Consider the following 27,902-nt stretch of genomic DNA (forward strand, 5'->3'; position numbering starts at 1 on the left):
ATGTGGCTGACCCCCATACACCCCTACTTCATCACTGGCTCCCTGTGAACCTGACAATGGTAAAAGTGAGCTTTTGTTAAAAAAAAAAAAAAAAAAAAAAAAAGCAAAAAGCACACACAGAAAGCCAGCCCAAATCTGCAAGCCTGGGCAACATCATTAACTTGAGCATGTAAACACCACGTATGTGAAATCCAAAAGTAGGCATTCAGCACCTGACTTCGCACTCTGTAGAATCAAAAAAGACCACAGAAGCTTAAGAATTCTGCCACAAAGAGAAGCAAGAAATCTGAAGCAGGCATAGCCGGGGAAGATCTGCGAAGGCCTCAGAATCCCTAGCAGAGCTAACAGAAGAAAGTTCTCTCCTCAAGTCAATCAGTAAAAACTGGAGGAGGGGACTGCTACTTGAAATGTTAAGAGAGCAACACAAGAATTCAAGGAACATGGAGATTCAAGCAAAAAGGACACCATCAAAGGCTCACAATAATTTCCTAGTAAACAATGCCAAGGACAGAATGCAAAATAGCTCTTTTGAGGGATGCCTCGGGTGGCTCAGTCCTTAAACCTTGGCCTTTGACTCATGTCATTATCCCAGGGTCCTGGGATGGAGCCCCACCTGGAGCTCCCTGCTCAGCAGAAAGCCTGCTTCTCTCTCTCCCACTCCCCCTGCTTGTGTTCCCTCTGGCTGTCTCTCTCTGTGAAATAAATAAATAAAATCTTAAAAAATAAAAAAATTTTTAAAAAAACAGCTCTTTCAGGAAGCTTAATGAGCTACAAGAAAACTGCTATTTTTTTTAAATCAGCAAGAACAATATAATAAGAAATTTAACAAAGAGACAAAATCATAACAAAGAAATAAATGGGAAATTCTAAAGCAAAAGAATATAAGGAAACAGAAAATGCAACAGAGATCATCAACAGCAGCATGGATCAATCAGAAGAAGAATCTGTAATGTAGAAGACAGGGTCTTTAAAATTATCCAGTCACTGGAGAACAAAGAAAAAGAATGAAAACGAAGTGAAAAAGCTTATGTGACTTTGGGATAGCATAAAAAGAAACAATCTGTGGGTGCCTGGGTGGCTCAGTGGATTAAGCCTCTGCCTTTGGCTCAGGTCATGATTCCACAGTCCTGGGATGGAGCCCTGCATGGGGCTCTCTGCTCAGCAGGGAGCCTGCTTCCCTTCCTCTCTCTCTGCCTGCCTCTCTGCCTACTTGTGATCTCCGTCAAATAAATAAATAAAATCTTTAAAAAAAAAAAAAAAGGCACAAAAATCACCAGCAACTAAAGCAAAAATAAGTTAGGTGGAACTGCATCAAACTAAAAAGCTACAGCAAAGCAAAAAACATAACAAAAACAAAAAAGAAAACCACACACAATCAACAGAATGGTAAGGCAACCTACAGAATAGGAGACAGTATTTGCAAACCCAAAATGTGTATATATATATACATATATATGTATATATATACATTGTAGGAATTCCGTGTGTGTGTGTGTGTGTGTGTGTGTGTATATATATATATATATATGGAATTCCTACAATTCAACAGCAAGCAAGCAAGCACACAAATAAATAAGGCAGAGAACCCGAAGACTTCTCCAAAGAAGACATACAAATGGCCAACAAGTACATGAAAAGATGCTCAATACCACTAATCACCAGAACGAGGCAAATCAAGGGTGACTAGCTAGCTGGCTCAGTCAGGAGTGAATGAGACTCCTGATCTCAGGGTTATGAGTTCAAGCCCCATACTGGGTGTAGAGATTATTTCAAACAGATTTATTAAAAATTTTTTTTAAAAGAAGAAAAAAAGGGCAGAAAATAACCTTAAAAAATACATATCAAAACCATAATGAGGCTATCACATCACACCTATTAGAATGGCTGTCATCAAAAAGACAAGCCATGGGACACCTGGGTGGTTCAGTGGGTTGAATGTCCAACTCTTGATCTCAACTCAGTTCTTGATCTCAGGGTTGTGAGTTCAAGCCCCACGCTGGGCTCCACACTGGGCATGGGGTCTACTTTAAATAAACAAAAAAAGACTATCGATAAGACATAACAAGCACTGGTGAGGACGCAGAAGAAAAGGAAACCTTTTGGCATGTGACCAACTGGTGTGTGTAAACTGGTGCAGTCACTAAGGAAAACACTATGAAGGTTCCCCCCAAAAATAAAAATAAATTACTATGTGATCCAGAAAGCCCATCTCTAGGTATATATCCAAATGAAATGAAATCAGGATTTTGGAGAGATAGCTACACTCCTACATTCACTGTAACATTATTCACAATATCCAAGATACGGAAACTAAAGGGTTCACCTACAGATGAATGGATAAAGATATGGTACATACAAACACACACAGAGAACTATATTTGGCCATGAGAAACGGGAAATCCTGCCATTTGCAACAACACATGGACCTTGCGGGCATGGATATACCATAAAAAACCACATGGTACCAACTTACATGTGAAATTTTTTTTTTTAAGATTTTATTTATTTATTTGACCGAAAGAGATCACAGGTAGGCAGAGAGGCAGTCAGAGAGAGGAGGAAGCAGGAACCATGCTGAGCAGAGAGCCCAATGCAGGGCTCAATCCCAGGACCCTGGGATCATGACCTGAGCCAAAGGCAGAAAGAAGCTTTAACCCACTGAGCCACCCAGGTGCCCCACATGTGAAATCTTTAAAAAGCTTAAGTCATAGAAACAGTTTACAGTGGTTGCCAAGGGTAGGGGTGTGAGGAATGGGGAGATGTGGGTAAAGCTTACAAACCTCCAGTAATGAGATGAGTAAGTTGCGGGGAATCTAATGTACAGCATGTAACAGTATTAATAATACTGTGTCATATAGCTGAAAAGTTGCTGAGAGTGATTTTAAAGGCTCTAACCACAAAACAAAGTGGTAATTATGTGAGATGATGGAGGTGTTAACTAACCCTCTTATGGTAATCATTCTGTAATGTATATGTATACCAAATCATCACATTGTACACTTTAAATTCATACCATGTTGCATGTCAATTACATCTCAGTGTACCTGGAAAAAAATTTAATAAATAAGGAAAATTTATATGGAGAGGCAAAAGACCTAGAATAGCCAATACACCATTTTGAGAACGAAGTTGGAGAACTGACACTATGGAAGACTTCAAGACTTACCGTAAAGCTACAGTAATCAAGACTGTGTAATACCGGCAAAAGAATAGAAATACAGAAAAAAGAACAGAATACAGTCTCCAGAAACTGGCCCATATAAATACTGGCAATTGATCTTTGACAAGGGAGCAAAGACAATACAATGGAGCAAGAAAATTCTTTTCAACAACGGTTCTGGAACACATGGACATCCATGTGCAAAAAAATGAATCTAAACGAAGCCCTTACATCCTTCACAACAATTAACTTAAAATTTATTACAGACCGGGCGCCTGGGTGGCTCAGTGGGTTAAGCCGCTGCCTTCGGCTCAGGTCATGATCTCAGGGTCCTGGGATCGAGTCCTGCATCAGGCTCTCTGCGCAGCAGGGAGCCTGCTTCCCTCTCTCTCTGCCTGCCTCTCCAACTACTTGTGATTTCTCTCTGTCAAATAAATAAATAAAATCTTTAAAAAAAAAAAAAATTATTACAGACCTACTAAAATGTAAAACCCAAAAATATAAAACTCCTTCCTAGAAGGTAACACGAAGAAAATCTAGGTGACCTTGGGTTTGGCAATGACTTTTTAGATAGGACATAATCCATCAAAGAATGAGTAAGTTGGACTTCATTAAAATTAAAAATTTCCAAGAAATTTAATTAAAAATTTCCACCCTGCAAAGACACTGTCGAGAGAATGAAAAGACAAGACACAGAACGGGAGAAAATATTTGCAAAGCATTCCTGATGAAGATTATTATCCAAAAAAATACAAAGAACTGTTAAAACTCAACAATCCAATTAAAAATGGGCCAAAGACCTTACAGATACCTCATCAAAGAAGATACACAGAAAATAAGCTGATGAAAATATGCTCCACATCATATGTCATCAGGAAATGCAAATTAAAACAAGTTATCACAGGGGCGCCTGGGTGGCTCAGTCAGTTAACCATCTGCCTTGGGCTCAGGTCATGATCCCAGAGTCCTGGGACTGAACCCCTCATCAGGCTCCCTACTCAGTTGGGAGCCTGCTTCTCCCTCTCTCTGCCTGTAGCTCCCCCTGCTTGCATACACTCTCTCTGTCAAATAAATAAAATCTTTTTTAAAATAATAAAAAATAAATAAAACAAGATATCACTATGTACCTGTTAGAATGGCCAAAATCCAGAACAATGACAACACCAAATACTGATAAGGATACAGAGCAACTAGAACTTTCATTCATCTATGATGGGAATCCAAAACGGTATAGCCATCTTGGACTTCCAAACTATGTACACATAAAATCTTGCACAAAAATGTTTACATCAACTTTTACTCATAATTGCCAAAACTTGGAAACAACCAAGATGTCCTTCAGTGGGCTGAATAGATAAATAAATTGTGGTACATCCAAACAATGTGATATTATTCAGAACTGAAAACAAGTGAGTTATCAAGATAGGAAAGGACATGGAGAAACCTTAAATACATACTACTATGTGAAAAAAGCCAGTATGAAAAGGGTACATAATGTATGATTCCAACTTCCATATGATATTCTGAAAAAGCAGACCAATGAAGACAGTAAAAAGATCACTGATTGCCTGGGATTAGAAGGGAGGTACGAAGAGGTGAAGCACAGAGAATTTCCACTCAGTTTTGCTGTGAAATTAAAACTACTCTTAAAAAGTCTATTTTAAAAAGGAATACCTGGGTGGTTCAGTCAATTAAGCATCTGCCTTTGGCTCAGGTCATGATCCCACAGTCCTGGGATCAAGACACATCATGCCCCCTACCCAGCCGGGAGCTTCCTTCTCCTTCTCCCTCTGAAGAGAGTGTTCTTTCTCACTCTCAAATAAATGAATAAAATCTTTTTAAAAATATATATTAAAAACAAAACGAGGGGCGCCTGGGTGGCTCAGTGGGTTAAAGCCTCTGCCTTCGGCTAAGGTCATGATCCCAGGGTCCTGGTGATCAAGCCCCGCATCCGGCCCTCTGCTCAGCAGGGAGCCTGCTTCCCCCTCTCCCTCTGCCTGCCTCTCTGCCTACTTGTGATCTCTGTCTGTCAAACAAATAAATAAAATATTTTTTTTTAAAAAAGTCTATTTTTTAAAAAAGGGAAGAAATCCATTAACCTCAATATGTTAACTCAAACGTAGTTTTGGTCCATCAGCAATACAGCACGGTCACTAAAGTTCAGCCTGTAGAACAGGGCTCTACAAACTATGATCCTTAGGCTAAACAGCTGCTCCTGATTTTGCACATAAAGTTTTATTAGCACACAGTCATACCTATTAATCTACGTATCATCTCTAGCTTTCTTACTCCAAATGCAAAGTTGAGTAGTTATGACAGATTATACAGCCGGCAAAGCCTAAAATAATTACTATCCAGCCCTTTGATAAAAACATCCTGCTCTAGAACAAATGATTCTCAACCCTCAGAGGATATCACACCTTCTGGTGAGCTTTTTAAAAAATTCAGAGGCCTGGACTTGATTTAATCCTCATTTCCCCTTAAAAAGACTATAATTTCATTGGTCTGGGGTAAGGCCATTAGCTATTACTGTATCAGTACAAAAAATGTGTGCAAAACAGCAAAATATACGAGATAAAAGTCAGAACATCCAATACTATAAAGATAAAGGCAGGACATTAATACACAGACCACAGAGACCACACCGTCCTAGTTAATAAATTGGAGCCATAAGTTTGGCTCTGAGCTCTATGAAACCATGAAGATAAAGAAACAAGATCATATGTGATTTATAGTATTCATGAAGCCAAAACATCTTTGTGGAAGCAAATTTTCTAGGACTTCTGATTGCAAAAGGAATGTTTTACTGCAATTCGTCTCAGTGATGTAAATATATTATTTACTCTTCTTCTCACCTTAAACCATCTCACCTCTTCACTCAAAGCCAAAATAAAACAAAACAAAAACCCAGACAGAGGGATTTTCATATAGATGGTACCATGCTGCCTTTCTTCCTTTCTCCGTGTGTGTGTGTGTGTGTGTGTGTTTCTTCGTGTGTTTGTATTTGTGTGTGTGTGTGTGTGTGTGTGTTTTGGGTGGGCAGAAGTAAGGAATATGGATGAGTGGAAGAAATGTACAAATGAACTGGAGACAGTGGTTTTACATTCCACAAGATACTAATAAACACTAATAATAAATCCACTAGTGCAAGCAGTCTTAAGTCTTCACACTTAGTTCACATAAAAATGATCTATTTAGACCTATAAACCAATTCTCTGGCATTTACCCACTTATTCATTGGTATCAGCTGATTATGCTAAATGTGTACAGACAAAGGAACAGAATACCGATCAGGACACAGCAAAAGCACAATTTCATCTTTCGGGTTTTAAATTTAAAACATGGTTTTTCTGTTTTCAAATGTGGAAACACTGAACTGGTTATCCACAGTTTAATGACAGCAGTCTGCCTGGTTTGGGGTGGTTTTTTTTTTTCTGTTTTTTTTTTTTTCTTTGGGTATGTCTGTCTATTTTTTTTTTTTTTAGATTTTATTTATTTATTTGTCAGAGAGGGAGAGAGAGCGAGCACAGGCAGAGTGGCAGACAGAGTCAGAGGGAGAAGCAGGCTCCCCGCGGAGCAAGGAGCCCGATGTGGGACTCGATCCCAGGACGCTGGGATCATGACCTGAGCCGAAGGCAGCTGCTTAACCAACTGAGCCACCCAGGCGTCCCTGTCTGTCTATTTTTTGACTTGAGATCTCATCTCCTCCACTACTCTCCCTTACATCTGACACTGTCAAAAGCAAACTTGCAGCTCTCTCAAACATACACTGGTACACATGCTGTTCCTACTACCTACCTCCTTGGTCTCCCAACCTCCCTTGTCCCTGAACTTTTTAAACTCATGACTCGGCTAAACTCAGTCCTTATGACAAGCCTTCCCTGAAACCCCTAAACACAGAATTGCTCCTCAGAAGTCTCTCTAAAAAGTTTCTTTTACTTTTACATGTTTTGGGAGTATTTTATAAAAGATTCTAGATCCCAAAAATGTCAACATCTATAAAACAGAAGATTATGAAAGAACATCAAAATTAACATGAAAAGGAGAAACTTGCACCTCAACCTCATGTCATCATACTATATAGCCAGAAACCTTGGAGCACCTTTCCTCTCTTTCCTCCCTCTCCCAGATTCTGCCCACACAGCCAGCTAACAGTCATGCCTTATTCCTATTTTCCAACCCCCTGCTCTGCCAATCAATTCAACTGTGGAGGAGAAAAACCTGGGAAGTGTTGGAACCAACTGTGTACTAACGGTTGAAAAGAGAGGGTCTATAGATTCACTTCTGTGACTAAAAATTACCTAGGCCTAATAGCTTTATGCTGGAGGAGAATGGCTACAGGTAAAAATAAGTCATCTCCAAGTTCTCCTTTCCCCTATCTACCCATATCCCCCTCACCAAGATTTCCCAACACTTGCATTTATTCCTTCCTTTTCAATCATAACTGCAGCTAAGAAATAATCTTTGCGGGGCGCCCGGGTGCCTCAGTGGGTTAAAGCCTCTGCCTTCGGCTCAGGTCATAATCCCAGGGTCCTGGGATTGAGCCCCACATCAGGCTCTCTGCTCAGAGAGGAGCCTGCTTCCTCCTCTCTCTGTCTGCCTCTCTGCCTACTTGTGATCTGTGTCTGTCAAATAAATAAATAAAATCTTTAAAAAAAAAAAAGAAAGAGTCTTTGCATCTGGACAAATTTAAGTCCTTTAACTAGTCATTAGCCATTCAGTCTGTCTCTTCACTAATCCATACTGTACCAATGCCAGATGAATCTTCCCAAACCACCTCAACCTTTTTTTTTTTTTTTTAAGATTTTATTTATTCATTTGACAAAGATCACAATTAGGCAGAGAGGCAGACAGAGAGAGAGGATGAAGTAGGCTCCCCTCCGAGCAGAGAGTATGATGCAGACTCAATCCCAGGACCCTGGGACCATGACCCAAGCCGAAGGCAAAGGCCTTAAACCACTGAGCCACCCAGGCGCCCCACCTCAACCTTGGAAGGATACAAAATAAATCTGACAATGGTTTGGGGGAAGGCACTGAGTAGGAACGCAGGGAGCAGAAGACAGGGGAATTTTAGGTTTTGCCTTTAATGCATAGTACTGTTTGAATCTTTTATAGGAATGTATTAAATATTTAGATGCTCTTAAAAAGAAAAATACTACTTGTCAAAACTAAAATTGAAAACCTTTCAAAAATAACAATTATTGGGCATCTGGCTGGCTCAGTTGGTTAAGTGACTGCCTTCGGCTCGGGTCATGATCCCGGAGTCCCGGGATTGAGTCCCACATCAGGCTTCCAGCTCCATGGGGAGTCTGCTTCTCCCTCTGACCTCCCCTCTCATGCTCTCTCTCTCTGTCTCTCTTTCTCTCAAGTAAATAAATTTAAAAAAATAAAAAATATCTTAAAAAAATAAAAATAACAATTATTTTCTTTCACCCAGAATATTTCCTCATTTAAATATCAGTACCATAGATCAATTTTCTCCTCCCTAAATTTAAGACTTTATAATCTATTAGTCAAGATTTTTACATAATAGTATCACATATAATAGACAACAAAACACATCACAGTATTTAGCAACATCTTTCATAGACAATAAATATTTGTTGAATATCAAATTAACTACTTGTTGATCTACTTCTAACATTCCTATAGCATCAAACACTCCTTTTTCTAAAAAGGAAAAGCAGCCACAGCCCACCATAATGATTTCAGGCACTAGAGATTCTAGCTAATTCACCACCACTTGCTACCATCAACTCTAAACTAGTCTCCCCACAATCCCCTGAGCTCCTTCCCATCCATACACAGGCCTCCTTCCAATCTGTTCTCCACTCTTAACATGAGTAACCTTTTTAAAAACTAAAAATAATGTCATCCCATTGCTTAAAACTTTCAATGTCTGTTCATCAGCCTCATAAAAAAGACCAATATCCTTAACACAGCCTATAGAGCTTTATTTGATCTAATCCTTACCTAACTTCTTAAAGGTCACTCTCCCCCCTCTTTGCTCACTATACTCTAAAGCACACAATGGTCTTTATCTCGTTCAAAACCACTCTGCTCTCACTACCTTTGGGCCTATAGAGAAAAGGTTTCTGTTCCCCCAGTAAGCACACTGTTTTTCCTTCCCTCAAAACTTCTTGGTGAACATATAATTCACTCTTCAGATTTCAACTCCAACATTACTTCTTTGACAAACTAAGCTAGCTGGGGTACCTTATATATATCCTTGGGTCAACATGTACTTCCCTAGATAAAGTTTATTGAAGTATGTGATTTATTGGGGAGGGAGGCACAGATACTCTTAAAGAAGAGATTATATTTGATTCACATAACATACTCTAGAAAGTAATAAGCAGTAAAAAGTTGTTGAATAAACAGGTGACAATATATTCTGTCATACTGTGAACTACATTACATACAATTATACATATTTCATTTTACTGATCATTTCTCTTAGAACTTGAGATCCTAAAAAATTTTGCCAATTTTCTTTAGGACCTTTATGATATCCTCTGAATACTGTGAAACAAAGGGCATATCAGGGCACCTGAGTGGCTCAGTCAGTTAGACGTCTGCTTCAGGAATTGAGCCTGACACTCCCTCTCCTCCCCACCATGTCCGTGCGTGTGCGTGCGTGCTCTCCCTCTCTAATAAATAAAATAGATAAATAAAAGCTTTTAAAATGAGGGGGCAGGGCGCCTGAGTGGCTCAGTGGGTTAAGTCGCTGCCTTCGGCTCAGGTCATGATCTCAGGGTCCTGGGATCAAGCCCACATCGGGCCCTCTGCTCAGCAGGGGGCCTGCTTCCCTTCCTCTCTCTCTGCCTGCCTCTCTGCCTACTTGTGATCTCTGTCAAATAAATAAATAAAATCTTTAAAAAAAAAAAAAAGAGTCTACCACTTCAAAGAAATTGATTATATTTGTTGCCAATGTAAAATTCAAGCTTTCAAGCATAAATTAGAATTTTTGAAAATCTATCCATCAACATGGGCTTGAAAGCTCTTCGCTACTTTTCCAAATGACTTATACAACAGTTTCTAGTGTAATGGGGTACAAAATGTTTACTGATATGATTTCAGAGTCTACACCAACCTTTAGGAAACTATTATGTGCCAAGTTCTGATGAAATACCAACAAAATTACCCACAATTACATGGACAAAATACTCCTCACAAATCCAACTCCTACTGTATGAAGCCAGATTTTCTCATATTCTTCAACCAAAATATCTTAACAGATTGAGTGCAGAAGCAGATGAAAATTTAGCTATTAGCTCGTCACTAAAGAGATTTGCAATAATGTAAAATAATCCCACTCTTCCTATTAAACATAATTTTTTTGTTTTGGAAAAGTATGGTTTTTTTCAAAAAATATATTATTTACATTAACAATATTAAATTCATTACATGTTATTTTAACTGAATAATTATTTTAAACTTGGTCTTAATTTTTCATACAAAATTTGATACAATACAAATATTGATATAACTCATCTAAAGAAAAGTTCTCTAGGGACCTCAGTACTTCAAGAGTATAAAGGAGTCCTGAGACCATACGTTTCAGTACTATTGACCTATACTGCAGAAAACTGGTCCAGAGATAAAGAAAAAGACATCCTAACACATCCTCCCCTACATTTTCTCTCTTCACGAAGACTTGAAAAAATTGATTTTAACAAAAAGGCTTTAGGAATGTTTAAGATCACAGCTCATAAAAACTGGAATTAAATCATCTCCTGAACAATCTGTTTATTCTGTGTCTTGATACCTTAATTATAATAAAGTAAACATTGAAACATAATATCTGCTAACAACACAATGGAAGGAACAAGTGTAACTCAGAGACTTGTTTGTTTTTTTTATTTTGGAGAAAACTGAAGAATTCTGAAACTAATGAAAAACACCAGAATTGTCAGGTGTCATACATACAGGAAGTCATACACACAGGAACAAACTTTACAAAAACCATCAGAATTGTCAATCTGGGGATTAAGTAGTGTACTTGTCATCATGACTATGGGGTGATGCATAGAACTGTTGAATCACTATATTGTACACCTGAAATTAAGATAACACTGTACTAAATAACTGGAATTAAAACTTAAAAACTTTTTTTAAAAAATAGGGGTGCCTGGGTAGCTCGGTCAGTTAAAGCATCTGCCTTCGGCTCAGGTCATGATCTCCAGGTTCCGGGGAAGAGCCCCAGGTAACGCTTCCTGCTCTGTGGGAATCTGCTTTTCCCTCTCTGTGCACCCTTCCCCCCACTGATGCACGTGCTCTCTCTCAAATAAATAAATTCTTTAAAAAAAAAAAAAAAAACCTCTTTTAGATAAAAATAAATAATTGTCACTCTGGACATAAGCTAATTCAAGTTGGCCCTTTCACAGTAGGTAAATGAGAGTTAAAGGCTGGTTACAATATAACTAAATCATGATGGAATGAAGACAAGCTTCCAGACTTCACACTTCACGAGAATTTTTGAGCCAGGTATTGAGAAGGCACTGGAGCTATGGGAATAAACAAGACAAAGCTGGTCCTGCTTTCTTGGAGTTTGGCATCTGTGTCAAACAGGTACAATGAGTGCTACAGAGAATACAGGATTCTATGCGAGCATTTAACAGGGTATAAACTGACCTAATGGGACAGGGAAGAGATTTCTAAGGAAGTAACCTCCTTGTAAGTGTCATCTACCAACATCCAATAGACTGAGAAACTCTAAAATCTAACTTGCTAATTCACTATTCATATCATTTTTCTTAGTGATGTCAACATATACTCAGATAATCCACTAAAAACCTTTGCCTTTCACTTGACCTCCTGAACTGAAATAATTTTTTCTTCACCACAGTAAAAATTCCCATAATCATCACAAGGAATTACACCAATTTCAAAAATTTAGATTTCAAAAATCCCATATTCCAAACACACAACTTCCATCTCTACAGTTTACTTACTCTAGTACCCCAATTCCAACTATCCTTTCATACCACAGCACTTCCCACCCATTAATCCCCCCAGTTTTTCACTATCCATGTCCCAACTAAGATGTGCTGTTAAGTATAAAATACACCAGATTCCAAATACTTAACATTAAAAAAAAAAAAAGAATGTAAAATATCTTTTTAACTATGCTGTTTCCTGAAATAATTATTTTGGATGCACTGGGTTATTAAAATTAATTTCAACCTACTTCTTCATACCTTTTTAATATGGCTATTAGAAAATTTTAAAATTATGTATGTGCCTCACATTGTATTCCTGTTAGACAGTGCTAATCTATTCTGTGATAACGCCTAAACACTCATCACCAACTCTGACTCTTTCCTAAGCTCCAGAATGACCATCTGGCCTATCTGGTTGTCAACTGGTATCTCATACTTAACAACCAGTACTCCTGATGTCGTCCCACACATGTACTACCATCCACCGACATACTTAGAAAAAAATTTAAACTAGGCGTCATCCTTAGATTCCTGTTTTCCTCATACCCCATATTCAATCCACCATAAGCCCTGTCCAGCTCTGCCTTAAACATATCCAAGCTCATAGCGCCTTGGTGCATCAGTGGGTTAAAGCCTCGGCCTTCGGCTCAGGTCATAATCCCAGGGTCCTGGGATCCAGGCCCACATCAGGCTCTCTGCTCAGCAGGGAGCCTGCTTCTCCTCTCTCTCTCTGCCTGCCTCTCTGCCTACTTGTGATCTCTGTCAAATAATAAAATCTTAAAAAAAAAAAAAAAAAAAAAAAAACCCAAGCTCTCCCCTTAATTCCCCACCCCACACTAAAGTACAAGCAATTCTCATTTCCTGCCTGGAAAACCAGGATACTCTCCCTCCTGGCTGATTCTACTCTTGCCTTCCCTTCAGTATGTTTTCCACTCAGTAGCCTCAATGATTCTTTTAAAAAGTAAATCAAGTACTCTAATGGTAACCCCAACATACTTTTAATAAAATCAAACCTCTTTTCAAGGCCTTCAAGGGCCTACATAATCTGGCTCCTGACAATCTCTCAGACCTCTCTCCTACCAGTTTCCCTCTCACTAACTATCCTCTAGCCGTATTACCCTTAGAAAGATTTTTCCCATCTTTCCTTTTCCTCAGATCTTCACATGGAAGATGCCATATCTACGCTCCAGGTCTCAGCTCTAATGTCACCTCCTCGAAGTACCACTCCCTAACTTCTTTAAATAAGTCCTCCTTCCAATTCAAATTTTCTGTATTGTCACCCCCATTTAATTATCGTTGGGTGTTTTTTTTTAAGATTTTATTTATTTATTTGATAGCGACACAGCGAGAGGAAACACAAGCAGGAGGGGTGGGAGACGGAGAAGCAGGGTTCCCGCCAAGCAGGGAGCCCAACACAGGCCTCAGTCCCAAGACCCTGGGATCATGACCTGAGCTGAAGGTAGACACTTAATGACTGAGCCACCCAAGCATCCACTGTTTTTTGGTTGTTTTTTTTTTTTTTAAACCAGGTCAGTGTAATATTAGGTTCATTTGCTCTATTGTATTTAATTTTTTTTAGTATAACTGACACACAATGTTATAGTAGTTTTAGGTGTACAACACAGTAATTCCAGAGAAGCCTATACATTATGCTGTGCTCACCACGAGTGTAGCTACCATCTGTCACCATGCAGTACTATGACAACATCATTAACTATATTCCCTATGCCATGCCTTTTATTCCTATGACTTATTCATCCCTAACTGGAAGCCTGTATCTCCCACTCCCTTTCATCCATTTTGCCCACACTCCCTTCCCTCTGGCAATCATCACTTTGTTCTGTTTGTATTTACAAGAGTTAAATCCTACGGTATTTTTCTTGGTCTGATTTTTTCACTTATCATTGTACCCTTAAGTTCATGCACGTTGTCACAAACGGCAAATTCTCATCCTTTTCATGGCTGAGTAATATTCTATCATGTAAGTGTATTTGTGTGTGTGTATACCACATCTTCCTTAACACATCTACCGATGGACATTTAGACTGCTTCCATATATCGGCTATTGTAAATAATGCTGAATAAACACAGGAGTGCACGTATCTTTTCAAATCAGTGTTTTCATTCTCCTTGGGTAAATACCCAGTAGTGAAATTATTGGATCATAAAATATCTCTATTTTTAATTTTTTTTTTAAATTTTATTCATTTATTTGACAGAGAGAGATCACAAGTAGACAGAGAGGCAGACAGAGAGAGAGGGGGAAGCAGGCTCCCTGCTGAGCAGAGAGCCCGATGTGGGGCTCGATCCCAGGACCCTGAGATCATGACCTGAGCCGAAGGCAGAGGCTTTAACCCACTGAGCCACCCAGGTGCCCTATTTTTAATTTTTTGAGGAGCTTACATACTGTTTTCCACAGTAGCTGTACCAATTTACATTCCCACCAACAGAGCACAGGGTTCCTTTTTCTCCACATCCTCACCAACACTTGTTATTTCTTGTCTTTTGTAATCCAAACCATTTTGACAGGTGTAGGTGATATCTCATTGTGGTTTTGATTTGCATTTCCCTGATGACTGGCAATGTTGAAGATCTTTCCATGTGTCTGTTACCCATCTGTACATCTTCTCTGGAAAAATATCAATTCAGGTCCTTTACCCATTTTTTAAAATCACTTTGTTTTTTCATTTAATGTTCCAAACAGCACTGCTCCCTATCTAAAACCGTCTTATCTTTTGGTGTTTATTGTCTGTCTCATCGCTATAAGGAAAACTTCATAAGGGTAGGTACTTGGCCTTACTATAGTATCTCTGGGACCTAAGAGTACCTGACACATGGTAGGTACTCAAAGAATTTTATCAAGTGAAGAATGAGTAAGTACAGTAATTTTCTCTGAACTATGAGACCTGACAAATGATAATATTCAATATTCAAACTGAGAGGAACAAGTTTTCTAGTGAGAGAACAACATCTGCAAAAGCAGAAAACAATGAAATTTCAAAAACTGAAAGGTCAATATGACTGTTAAGATGCGGGCAATGGAATGAAAGCACCAAGACTAGAAAAACAGGAGCTATGCTATATGCAGCCTCTTAGGACTTACTGTGAGACTGTATACTTACGGGGAATCACTGAAAGATCTTTAAGAAGGGAGTGACATGATCAGATTTCTCTTTTGAACACAGTATAGATAGATAATGGGACTGTGATCAGGGGAAGATGTGTGGTGATGTAAAGACAATTAGAAGCTAGAGCAGTTGTCTAAGCTTTACACTGGGATGGTAAAGACAAACTAGGCCAATTTAGGAGATACTTAAGAAGAATCAACAGAACCTGTTACAGATGAATTGGGAGGGGAGAACAAAGAGGAATAATGGAGTCAAGAATGATGCCTAGGGGGCACCTGCCTTCGGCTCAGGTCATGATCCCAGGGTCTTGGGATGGGGTCCTGTATCGGACCTGCTTCTCCCTCTGCCTCTCTCTCTCATGAATAATTTTTTTTAAATCTTAAAAAAAAAAAAAAGAACGATGCCTAGGTTTCTAATAAGTGAGTGAATGCGCAATAGTAAAGGAGACTGGGGAAAAGTGATGAATTCAGTTTGAAGCACTTATGATTCAAACAAGCAGAGATATCAACTAGGCCACTTCAATACTTAAAGGTAGGGTGAGGAGTTAGCCATAATAAGTGAAGGGAAGCGGGAGCTATAATCTTCAAGTTACAGAATGAATTATCACAGGGATAAAGGGTACAGCATAGGGAAGATAGTCAATGATAACAGTAATAGCACTGTATGGTGACAGATGGTAAGTACACTTGTGGTGACCATAGCATAATGTATAGACCTCTCCGGAATCATTACCTGGAACACCTGAAACTAACATGCGTCAACTACACTTAAAAAAACCACCACCTCGTACCTTAAAAAAGAGTAAAATTAGGGGCGCCTGGGCGGCTCAATGGGTTAAGCCTCTGCTTGCAGCTCGAGTCATGGTCTTGGGATCCTGGGGCTGAGCCCCATATTAGGCTCTCTGCTCGGCAGGGAGCCTGCTTCCCTCTCTGCCTGCCTTTCTGCCTACCTATGATCTCTCTGCCAAATAAATAAATAAATAAATAATCTTTAAAAAATAATAATAAAAAAATTAAATTTTAAAAAATATTTAAAGGTAAAGAACAAGGGGCCAGGGAGTAACAGGCAAAGTAGGAAAGAATGTCATCACAAAAGTCAAAGGATTACATTTTCCTAAAAAGGGGAAATAGTCAATTGTGTCAAATGATGCTAAGAAGACAAGCAAAAATGAGAACTAAACAGGGGGTGCACACCTGGGTGGCTCAGTAGTTGGCTGAGCATCTGACTCTTGGTTTCAGCTCAGGTCACGATCTCAGGGTCATGAGACTGAGCCCCATATTGGGCTTGACATTCTCTCTCCCTCTGTCCCTCCCACCATGCACGTGTATGCTCTCTCTCTCCAAAATAAACAAATAAACCTTTAAAAAAGATCTACCATTAAAAAAAGAGAACTAGGGGCGCCTGGGTGGCTCAGTGGGTTGGGCCGCTGCCTTCGGCTCGGGTCGTGATCTTGGGGTCCTGGGATCGAGTCCTGCATCGGGCTCTCTGCTCAGCGGGGAGCCTGCTTCCCTTCCTCTCTCTCTGCCTGCCTCTCTGCCTGCTTGTGATCTCTCTCTGTCAAATAAATAAATAAAAATCTTTAAAAAAAAAAAAAACGCTTTAAAAAAGAGAACTACAAAGAGTTCAATGAATTTTGCAGCATGTAGGTTACTGAACACAAATTCAGTGGAGCAGTGACAATGACAAACAAAACAGGTTAAAAGTGAATGCAAAGTGAGGGATGGAGGTAGGTGTACATTATGATTTTAATAAAACTAAGCAAATTAGGTAAGAGGTCAGATACTACATGGATCTATGAAGTCAAAGGATAACTTTCTTTTTTTTTTTTTTTCCCCAAAGGATAACTTTCTAATATGGGAAAGAATTGAGATGTTTTGATTCCAAATGCACAAATTCAATAAAGAGAGAAGGAAATATATAGTAAGTATAAGGCTTCTGAAAGGTTAAGAGAGAATGGCACTCAGAGCAAAGATAAGGAATGACCTCTACATTACAAGGAAGCAGAATAAGTTGGGTAAGGACACTAGTAGGCTTGGAGATGCAGTGGTAAGAAACTGTGTGTCATATAATGTGGACTATTTTCTCTATGGACTAAAAGATCAGAAAAGATTTTAAAAGGGAAGAGAACATTTTAAACAGTTTATGGTGAGCAGAAGAATATACTTATGTGAAAAATACAGTGGGATTGCTGGTCTACGTTAAGGGCCCACTTTTGAGAGGCAACTATGATTTTTTTTTTTTTTTTTTTAAAGATTTTATTTATTTATTTGAGAGAGAGACAGTGAGAGAGAACATGAGTGAGAAGGTCAGAGAGAGAAGCAGACTCCCCGTGGAGCTGGGAGACCTATGTGGGACTCGATCCCGGGACTCCGGGATCATGACCTGAGCCGAAGGCAGTCGTCCAACCAACTGAGCCACCCAGGCGTCCCGCAACTATGATTTTTAAATGGTACTCACAAAGGCATCTATCTGGGTAGCTCAGTCAGTTGGGCACCCAATACAATTTCGGCTCATATCATTATCTCAGGGTTGTGAGATGGAGGCCCTGCACTCAGCAGGGAGTCTGCTTCTCTCTTTCTCCCCCTCTTCCTCTGCCCCTCCCCCTGCTCATGCTCTCTAAAATAACTAAATCTTAATAAATAAATAAATAAATAAATAATAAAATGGCATTCATAAACCCTTTCCAGCTACAACTTTTTAAAATAAGTATTTGTAGGGCACCTGGGTGCCATGGCACAAATATAAAGGGTTCTCAAAAAACACCATGCTTGGGGCGTCTGGCTGCTTCAGTCAATGGGGCATACAATTCTTGATCTCAGGGTTGTGAGTTCAAGCCTCCCACTGGGTATAGAGATTACTTAAGAATAAAAATTAAAAGATCTTAAAAAAAAAAAAAAAAAGATACCATGTTTGTCTTTCCACAAAAGGAAAAAATAAAATTTATCAAATGCAATTTTATCACAGCATGTAGATATTACTATTAGAAATTAAATAAGACATTCAGGAAACAAGTGACTTAAAGGTAAATTAAAGTTTTTCAATAACATACATTGTCATTAACACAGTATTTTTGTTCCCTCTAAGCTTTAAGGAAATAAAAAATAAAAAACTGCTCTAATTAAAAGCAGCTGAGAGGGGCACCTGGGTGGCTCAGTGAGTTAAAGCCTCTGCCTCCGGCTCAGGGCATGATCCCAAGGTCCTGGGACAGAGCCCAGCATGGGGCTCTCTGCTCAGCGGGAAGCCTGCTTCCTCCTCTCTCTCTGCCTGCCTCTCTTGCTTGTGATTTCTGTCTGACAAATTAAATAAATAAATCTTTTTTTAAAATAATAAATAAATAAATAAATAAATAAGAGCAGCTGAGAATATCCAGATCCACATCTTGCATACTATGCTTCATTTAAGCTCTGAATAAGAGTTCACATTCGATTTACTAATTAGATACTACACACATCACAAAAGTTTCTAATGTTTTTAGTTTTTAAAATAAATTATGACTGAAATATTTTCTGTCTCAGAGTAAACACAAGAGTTTACTACCTGTACAGCATAAATTTTAGATATGTTCTTTAAAGCCTTTCACAGAAGTGATTTTTTTTTTTTTTAAGATTTTAAAATAGTATCTATACCCAACATGGGGCTCAAACTCACAACCTTAAAATCAAGAGTCACAAGCTCCACAAACTTGTAACTGTCTAAGCCATGTACTTTTCTAAAAAGTTTAAAATTTGGGCACCTGGGTGGCTCAGTGGGTTAAGCCTCTGCCTTTGGCTCAGGTCATGATCTCAGGGTCCTGGGATGAAGCGAGGCCGGCATCAGGCTCTCTGCTCAGCGGGGAGCCTGCTTCCCCCCTCTCTGCCTACTTGTGATCTCTCTCAAATAAATAAATAAAATCTTTTAAAAAGTTTAAAATTTATCCAATTACCATATTTGATGTTACTCTGGTAATCAGGGAAAATTAAGCTTATATGTAAAATGAAAAATTAAGCTCTAAGCCTAAATGTCTATCAATTTACACTGAAATTCTGAGTATATGTTTATGCCTGGAATTCCTTCATTACACTGCAATATAATGGTACTACAGTGCAAACTTAGTTATATATTTCACAGCAAAAGGGCATTATAAACCACTCCTAGGTGTATATAAACCAAAGAACTAAAAAAAGGCACTCAAATAAATACCATACATGAATATTCATAGCAATACCATTCACAATAGCCAAAAGGAAGAAACAACGCAAATGTCCATCAATGGATGACATATACTCAGTCGTAACAAGGGATTAAGTACTAATACATGCTATAAAATGAATGAACCTCAAAAATATTTTACTTACTATAAAGAGAAGGAAGCCAGAAACAAAAGGCCTCATATTGTATAATTCCACTTATATATAAGAACTATATTGAATAAGTAAATTCAGAGACAGAAAACAGATTGGTGGATGCCTGGTACTAGGTGGGTAGGGACAGGGACAAACTGCTTAATGAGTACAAGGTTATTCTGAAGGGTAATAAAAATGTTTTGGAACTAGATCAAGGTGATGGTTGCACAACACTGTAAATGTACTAAGATCATTGAACTATATACTTTAAAATGGTTGGTTTTATATTATATGAATTAAACCTCAATAAGAAAATTCCACTTGCGAGCTCCTCTCTGCTTGCTGTGTGGAATAATCCTGCATTTATGAATTGCTTAAGAAAGCCAATTAAATCCTCAAAACAAAACGAAAAAGTCCTTCCATTACAAACCAAATAATATAGCTATATCTAATCAAGCTATGGAAGGTATCACTAACAAAGTAAGCTGTAAATTAAAATATGTTGGGACACCTGGGTGGCTGGTTGGTCAAGCATCTGCCTTCAGTTCAGGTCATGATCCCAGGGTCCTGGGACTGAGTCCTGCGCATCAGGCTCCTTGCTCAGCAGAGCATCTGCCTGCCTGCTTATGCTCTCTGACAAATTAATAATCTCTTTAAGAAAAATTTAAAATGGTGGCACCTAGGTGGCTCAGTCTTTAAGTATCTGCCTTCAGCTCAGGTCCTGGGATGGAGACCCTCATCAGGCTCCCTGCTCAATGGGAAGCCTGCTTCTCCCTCTTCCATTCCCTCTGCTTGTGTTCCCTCTCTCACTCTGTCTGTCAAATAAATAAATAAAATCTTAAAAAAAAAATAAACAAACAAATAAATAAAATCCAGGGGCTCCTGGAGGGCTCAGTCAGTAGAGCATGCAATTCTTCATCTTGGGGTGAGTCTGATCCTTTCACTGGGTGTAGAGATTATAAATAAATAAATTTTAAATAAATAAAAATAAAATCCAATAATTACTACTTTCCAAATGTTTTATATTAACAATGCTGTAATTTTTTTAATTTATTATTATTTTTTTAAGTAGGCTCCACGCTGAGTTCCACCCCAGGGCTGGAAACTCACCATCCTGAGATCAAGACCTGAGGGGAGATCAAAAGTTGGACGCTTACCTACTGAATCACCCAAGCACCCCTTAATGCTGTAATTTTTTTTAATTTTTATTTAGTCTTAACAATTAGGGACTAAAAAGTTTTTAGTTCTGGGTTTGACTATTATTTCTTCTAAAATCAAACCATAACTTCAATGAGGATCATAATCGACACAAAAAGACATTAGAAAAACTATACAGTTCCCCCAAAATTCAAACTTTTTTTTTCTAAGATTTTATTTATTTGACAGAGAGAGACACAGCGAGAGAGGGAACACAAGCAGGGGAAGTGAAAAGAAGAGAAGCAGGCTTCCCGCTGAGCAGGGAAGCCTGATGCCAGGCTCTATCCCAGGACCCTGGGATCACACCCTGAGCAGAATGCAAAGGCTTAACAACTGAGCCACACAGGCACCCCCCCAAACTTTTTTTTAAGTTTTTTTTTTTCCTTTTTGCTTTGTTTTTCCAGTAATCTCTACAGCCAACGTGGGGCTCAAAACCATGACTCACAGCTCAAGAGCAAGATCAAGAGTCACATGCTCCCCAGACTGACTGAGCCAACCAGGTACCCAACTTTTTTAATCCCCCTAAATTAGAATTTAACTATTAAATTTACTTTTCAGACCAACATGGAATTTTTACGGAATTACATCTACATAATCTCCTAATATTTGGTTCAACCTCTTCTCCCAATGTTAGTGCTCTTCCTTTCTAGCTAATGTATTTGTTTGTCAACTCACAGATACAATTCCTAAGACAAATTTCACTCAAGACAGATAAACAGATGATTCTAAATGATTGAGGAGATGATGATGGATTGGAAATGGTAATGCTATTCCAACCACAACCAAAGATCAGACCTCCATTTGTTCAAATACCTTTCTTCCACTATGAGTATTAGCATTCTTCAGCTATGGAAGCAGCAGGAGCACACAGAAGGAATTCAAAGTGTCCTCATTCTAAGGGACTAGGATGTCCAAAACACACAAGCATGCTAAAACTCAGGATCTAAACAGATCAGGACTAGATTAAAGCACCACAGGTAAATTTCTTATTAATATTAAAGTTACAAAAGGAAAAAAGGAGAGGACATTAGTTTGTTAACATTTTATTTATTTGCGGGGGCAGAGAGAATCTCAAGCAGATTTCACACTGAGCACAGACCCCCAATGCAGAGCTTCATCTCACCACCGAGATCATAACCGGAGTGGAAACCAAGAATCAGATGCTTAACTTCAACTTCCCCAACTTATTCCACAAATTTTCTTATCACAATTGCAAAGCTGAATTAGAATTTCAAAAACAGACAAGGATGTACAGAAAGGAAAAGGATCCACTAAGTTCAATGAAAAACTAGCCTGATTCCTGTAATTCAGCACTTCAAGTGCCAAAGCTACCACCCTCTGGTGATGAAGACAAGCCCCCAAAGTACAAACATAACTGTTCTTCTATTTGCAACCTGTAACTCAGAAGAAACAATGATAAAACGGTCATTAGGTTCCTAGACTTGCCCAACAAGAGTCTATTTATCCCATGACATTTCTGAATTAGCTAGTCTCTGGAGTTCAGACTCATTTGAGTCTGGAGACAGTGTGGTATGGCCAGAGCGTAGAGCCTGTGGAGCTTCTCAGAGTTAGGCAGAAACCCTGGGGCGCCTGGGTGGCTCAGTGGGTTAGGCAGAAACCCTGACTGCCAATTACTAACTGTATGATTAAATAAAATTCATTTAACTTTTCTGACTCCTAATTTCCTCATCTGTGAGAATACTGCCTATCATGGGGTTTTTGTAAGGATTAAAGATAATATAAATCAACCAGCAGAGACTATGACAAAGTAGGTACTCAATAAATAGAAGCAATTATAGTACCCTCTTCACACCAGCTTTTTATCCTCTAAGCTGAGGTAAATACCCCATTCAGTCAGTATTCATGAAAAGGAACTAGGATACAGAATTTAAAAATCTGGGTTTGGAAAAAAAAAAAAAAAAATCTGGGTTTGGGTGCCTGAATGGCTCAGTTGGTTGGGCGACCGCCCTCCGCTCAGGTCATGATCCCAGAGTCCTGGGATCAAGTCCTGTATCCGGCTCCCTGTTCAACAAGGAGTCTGCTTTTCCCTCTGACATTCTCCCCCTCATGCTCTCTCTCACGGTCTGTCAAATAAAGAAATAAAATCTTGGGGCGCCTGGGTGGCTCAGTGGGTTAAGCCGCTGCCTTCGGCTCGGGTCATGATCTCAGGGTCCTGGGATCGAGTCCCATGTCGGGCTCTCTGCTCAGCGGGGAGCCTGCTTCCTCCCCTCTCTCTCTCTGCCTGCCTCTCTGCCTACTTGTGATCTCTCTCTGTCAAATAAATAAATAAAATCTTTAAAAAAAAAAAAAAAGAAATAAAATCTTAAAAAAATAATAAAAAATTAAAAAATCCAGGTTTGATTCCAGACACTACCTAATACAAGATACAGAACTTTAGACTAGGTATTTGATGCCTCTGAATTACAAACTGATCATCTGTTAACAAAAATCACAGAATTACTCTAATAACAACTGGCATTATTTATAAACTGGCATACACTGTAAAGTATCAGAAATTTAGCTTTTACTTACTCCAAAGTATTCCTTATCAAAAATCACCCAAGATCAAACATGCATAATAAGCAATGAGCATAAGCTAACATCATGGAAGAAGGAAAACAAGCTAAACTAAGCAGCTCACTGATAAGATCTCCTTCATACTTCCAGACTTTAGAATATACTTGTTAAGGACACCTGGGTGGCTCAGTCGGTTAAGTGTCTGCCTTTGGCTCAGGTCATGATCCCAGAGTCTTGGGATTGAGACTGACACTGGGCTCCTTGCTCGACATGAAGCCTGCTTCTCCTTCTGCCAGTCCCCCTGCTTATGCTCACTCTCTGACACATACATAAAATCTTTACCAAAAAGAGAAAAAAAGGTCCCAGATCAATTCATTAGGGGGGAAAAAAAGAATATACCTGTAACCCAAATATAGCTCTAGTTGGGGGAATTCCAGGCAGCAACATTAAATTAACAAATTAACGTACTGAGATTAACATGCTGAGAAACCTTTCTTAAGTAGTTTCTACTCCTTTTCACTTAGCTTACCTTCCTAGTCCCCAAAATAGTTCCCGTGACAAACGAAGTTCAGACCCTACAGTAGAGCAAAGAGAACTGGACAGATCAGATGCTTGTGTACAAGCTGAGAAGTGATTGTCTCTGATATAACTGACCAGAAAAACCAAAGACAGAAAAAGGCAAAGATTTTTCTTCACATCTAAAATAAAAACATTTTGTATTTTGAGTATTTTCCCCAAAGCAATTTCAAAATCTCCATCCTTTTTACAGTAACAGACTCTTTTGAGAAGTTTTGCTATTACTAAAACAATTCAATAATTAAAAGTCAACAGGACCCAACGAGCTAAGAAAGTGCTCTAGGCTCAACTGCACTATAGCCAAAAGAACTTGTCTGCTAAACAACTCACCTGAACTGAACTGTACTTCCAAGCTGCAGGAAAACAAAATGAAAATTAAACCCTCAGGATAAAAATCACCTAGGCTATAAATTAACTCATCCCAGGTATAAAAAGTTCTCAAAACACAAGTGACTGTATACTTTCCCTGAAAGGTGATATGTTTATGTAGAATGTTGGTTATAACCCAATCAGGGTCACACAAAGGATATAGAAAGATCTCGAAAGACATCTAAATGGATTATTTCCAGCACTATTTGTTTCCTATTCACAGCGCCAAAGTTAGCAGCACAGCACAGCACAAAGACAACTACTATATCAACTTCCACAGTCTCTATCACTTTCTCAGCCTGACACCATCTCAGCATCTCAGGAAGGAAGCTAGTAGTCTGCATCATGCTACCCAAGGTTTCAAGGCTACTAAGACAAACATTATGTGTGAATTTCATCCCCCTCTCCCCAAGATCAGAATATCTCACTGATGTCAAGTTTAGAAAAACCAAAAACAATTTGGGGCCACTGGCAATGGCTCTTGGCACCATGGTACTAACATGTTTAAGAGAGACTACAGGACATATATACCATGACTTATCCTAACTAGGAATATTACCAATTAAGTTTTAAAGTGCTTGAGAGCTACATGATAGTGGCAGGAGGAGAAAAGGAGAGAGGTCAGGGAGGAAAAGAAATAAAAACATTACAGCACACAAATAACTACCTGAAAAAATAGTAGTCATCAGACAAGTTAAAACACGTTTGCATTTGCCAACACATAGCAGTTACCACACCATATATTTGTCAGATTTCCCAACACGCAAAACAAAAGAAGCCACCCTTTTATGAAGTACTTATTTACTGACTTCTACAAAGAAAATCTTCTCTGGATTGGGGCTAAATAACTTCCTGTGCTTTCCCTTTGACTTTCAAAATCTTCAGAACCTTTAGCAAACTGAGATTCACCTCAATTTTAAGGCTTTTCGTGTGAGACTGAATACACCTTGTGTGTGCTAGCATCGATAAATTCACAAGACCACTTTTCTCTTTGAAAACTATGTTCACATTTCTATAGATTTAAGAGTATTTTTTAAAAGGCTAACTACAAAGTTTGCAAAACCAAGTAATACAGTAGACATGGTGGGCATTCAACAAGTTTATCTGAACTCCTAAAGTAAAAGCTTGGAAGAAGTTTATGAGATAAATTCCTACTGGTGATACTTAAGATACAATGTTACTAATATGGAAATTGAGAAATATTCAAAATATTCTGAAAACAGCATCTCCTTCTAAAAATAAAGAAAAGCATTTGCCAACACAGAAACTATTGGTTCTTAAAAATGATAATCACATGGGAGGCATTTCTATAAATACTTCAGTTCTGAATTGCAATAACCCGATTCTTGCAAAGCACGTTTGGATTATGTCTTCTCCTAACAGGAGAATTTTTGATCCCATTACATTGATACAAAGGACTCTCTGCTCTTTATTTGCTTCTATAGCAAACTGCTGGTTTACCTAGTTAAAGATCTACAAACCAAACTACCACAACATAAATCACTTCCAATCATTGAAATAAAAACAAACGAGAATCTGTCACAAATAAGGCCCCAAGAATGTCCTAATAAATTTACAATAACATTTCACATTAGGGTCCTAGGACTAAATATGTTCGGTAATCCACCTGGGTTCTGTGCATTTACTTAGGTCGGAAAGAGAGAAACCTCAGAAAAGAAGCAACCGGCGGTTACGCCGTTCTATTTTAAGTTACTTATAAAGCCAACAGTTCAAAAACTTTTGGGGAAGAGAAAGTAAGACATTTTTCCAAGTAGTTAAGAATAATTTATCGTTTTATAATAACGATGGTCCTAACAACCTCTAGAATACATTATGGTGAGGACGGAAGTGAAAATGATGAGAGGGAAAAACACCCGACTTGAAAACGGACGGCCAGGCAAATTTATAAACCTTCAATTAAAGGAATTTCGAGATTAACTTCGCTTAGACGCCCTCCCTCACACCCCACCCGCTTCCTCCTCTCCTCGGGGAGGTCTGTGTAATGTGACTCATGACAAATTTTTATTAAAAAATAAATAAATAAGAGACACACCCTCTGGGTTGAACTGACATAATCGCCCCCACCCGCCCCCCCAAGACACACACCCCGCTTTTCCTCTCCCTCCTGCCGCTCCCCCGCCCCCCCGCGCCTCGTCCCTGCCCTTTCCTCTCCCCGTCCGAGACCCCTCTCCGGACGGAGCGGCAGCCGGCTCTCCCACACAGGAGCCCAGCGAATGGAAGGCTGCTGAGGGCAGCGCGCGACCCGGGGGGCCCAACCCGAAGGGAGGCGGACAGCAGGGGGGCGCCGGGCTGCGGCAGCGGCGAGCTCCGGGTTCCCTCGCCCATTTTCTCTCTCCCCTTCTATCGGTTTCAACCACCACAGCCACTTCCTGTATCGCAGCCCGACTCTCTCAGCCGAGCCACTTGCTCTCCCCGGCTGGGGGTTGGGGTTGGGGTTGGGGTTGGGGTTGAGGTTGAGGCTGAGGCAGCCGCTGAGGTTAGGGCAGTTCCCCACCCCGCCCAGTGGGCTGGTCACTCGGGCGGCAGGCGGTGGATCCTCGGCCGGGCCGGCCAGCGCCCGCCCGCCCGCGCGCCCGCGCTCCTCACCTGTATGTAGTTGTTTTCACAGTAGTCCGCCACCCGGGTCAGATTCTGGTAACTCTCTATCAGCGCCCTCTTGCCAGACGGGATCTCCTCCTCTAGTAACATCTGCAGCTCTGCCATTTTCCACCCCTCCGCATCGCTTCCTCTCGCGTTAAAGAGACAGAGGCAGCAAGGTCCGCGGAGGCGCGGAGCACCTCACAGCCCGGATACAAACCGCCTACCGCCCTCCCGCCTGGTATTGTGGGACGGCACCTCCTCCTCTTCCTCTTCACTCTCTCCACCCGGCTCCACCCACTTCGCGCAGCCGCCTCAATCCCGTTCTCTCGCGATCCTTCGCGTTTTCCCTTCTCCTCCCCACGGGTTTTGGTTTTTGTGTTGGTTTTTTTTTTTTGCGGCATAGTCTTCTGGGAATTGTAGTCTCTCACAGTCAACGCGCACCATTGAAAGCGCATGCGTGTAAGAGGGCCTCCGAAAAAGAACGGGAAGGAACGTAAAGGACGGCCCAGGGAAGGGGTCTAATTGCGAAGTTTCCCAACAATTCCGGCAGGTGGCGCTATATGGTGACGCTAAAGAATAAAATCCTTTCCGGGAGAAGGCTGTGAAAATTGGCAGAATTTGCTTGATTAGGTAACGTCAGTGAATCAGAGATATCAATTCTGATACGGGATTAAGAAGAGCTAGAACATGAAGAAATCCAAATCTTTACTTCCTCTGTCTCTTAGACATAAGACTCTGGCTTTACTTTCTAATCTTCCTACATCCTCAAATTTTCATTTAAAATTTAGCATTTATCATTGACAGTTCTGCACCAAGCAATGTACTAAATATTGGGGTACGAGTTGAACAAGGATACTCCGTACCTGTAAAGACTTGCAATTTAAAAGTAAATACACATTTCAGTGTTACCCGTCCTAATCGCTTTTTCTTTGACTCTTCTTTGCAAATCTCTCCCTGAAGTTAGGTACGCATTGTTCATCTAGGTTGCACAAAATCCTTTTATCTCTTTTAATCAACTGTTTTGTAATAGCGTAAAAGGCCCTATATTTCAAGAGTTTCGTTTAACAAGAACATTAAATGCTTTTGATAT

General features: G+C 39.6%; 1 protein-coding gene across 10 annotated transcripts in view; it reads right to left on the reverse strand.

Annotated features, from left to right (window-relative positions):
* The window catches only part of ABI1 (abl interactor 1), a 117,852-nt gene extending 90,759 nt beyond the window's left edge, over positions 1–27,093 (reverse strand). For 4 of the 10 annotated variants that reach the window (XM_032349681.1, XM_032349677.1, XM_032349679.1 and 1 more), the window contains exon 1: positions 26,819–27,089. In XM_032349681.1, coding sequence (XP_032205572.1) covers positions 26,819–26,935 — 117 coding nt within the window. In that variant the 5' untranslated portion in view covers positions 26,936–27,089. Of the gene's footprint in view, positions 1–26,818 lie in introns of all 10 variants that reach the window. The other 6 variants (XM_032349678.1, XM_032349674.1, XM_032349675.1 and 3 more) reach the window with 4 other exon arrangements.
* Between the last annotated feature and the right edge of the window lie 809 nt (positions 27,094–27,902).

This window comes from Mustela erminea, chromosome 6 (assembly GCF_009829155.1).
Source record: "Mustela erminea isolate mMusErm1 chromosome 6, mMusErm1.Pri, whole genome shotgun sequence".
NCBI classification, from domain to species: Eukaryota; Metazoa; Chordata; class Mammalia; order Carnivora; family Mustelidae; genus Mustela; species Mustela erminea.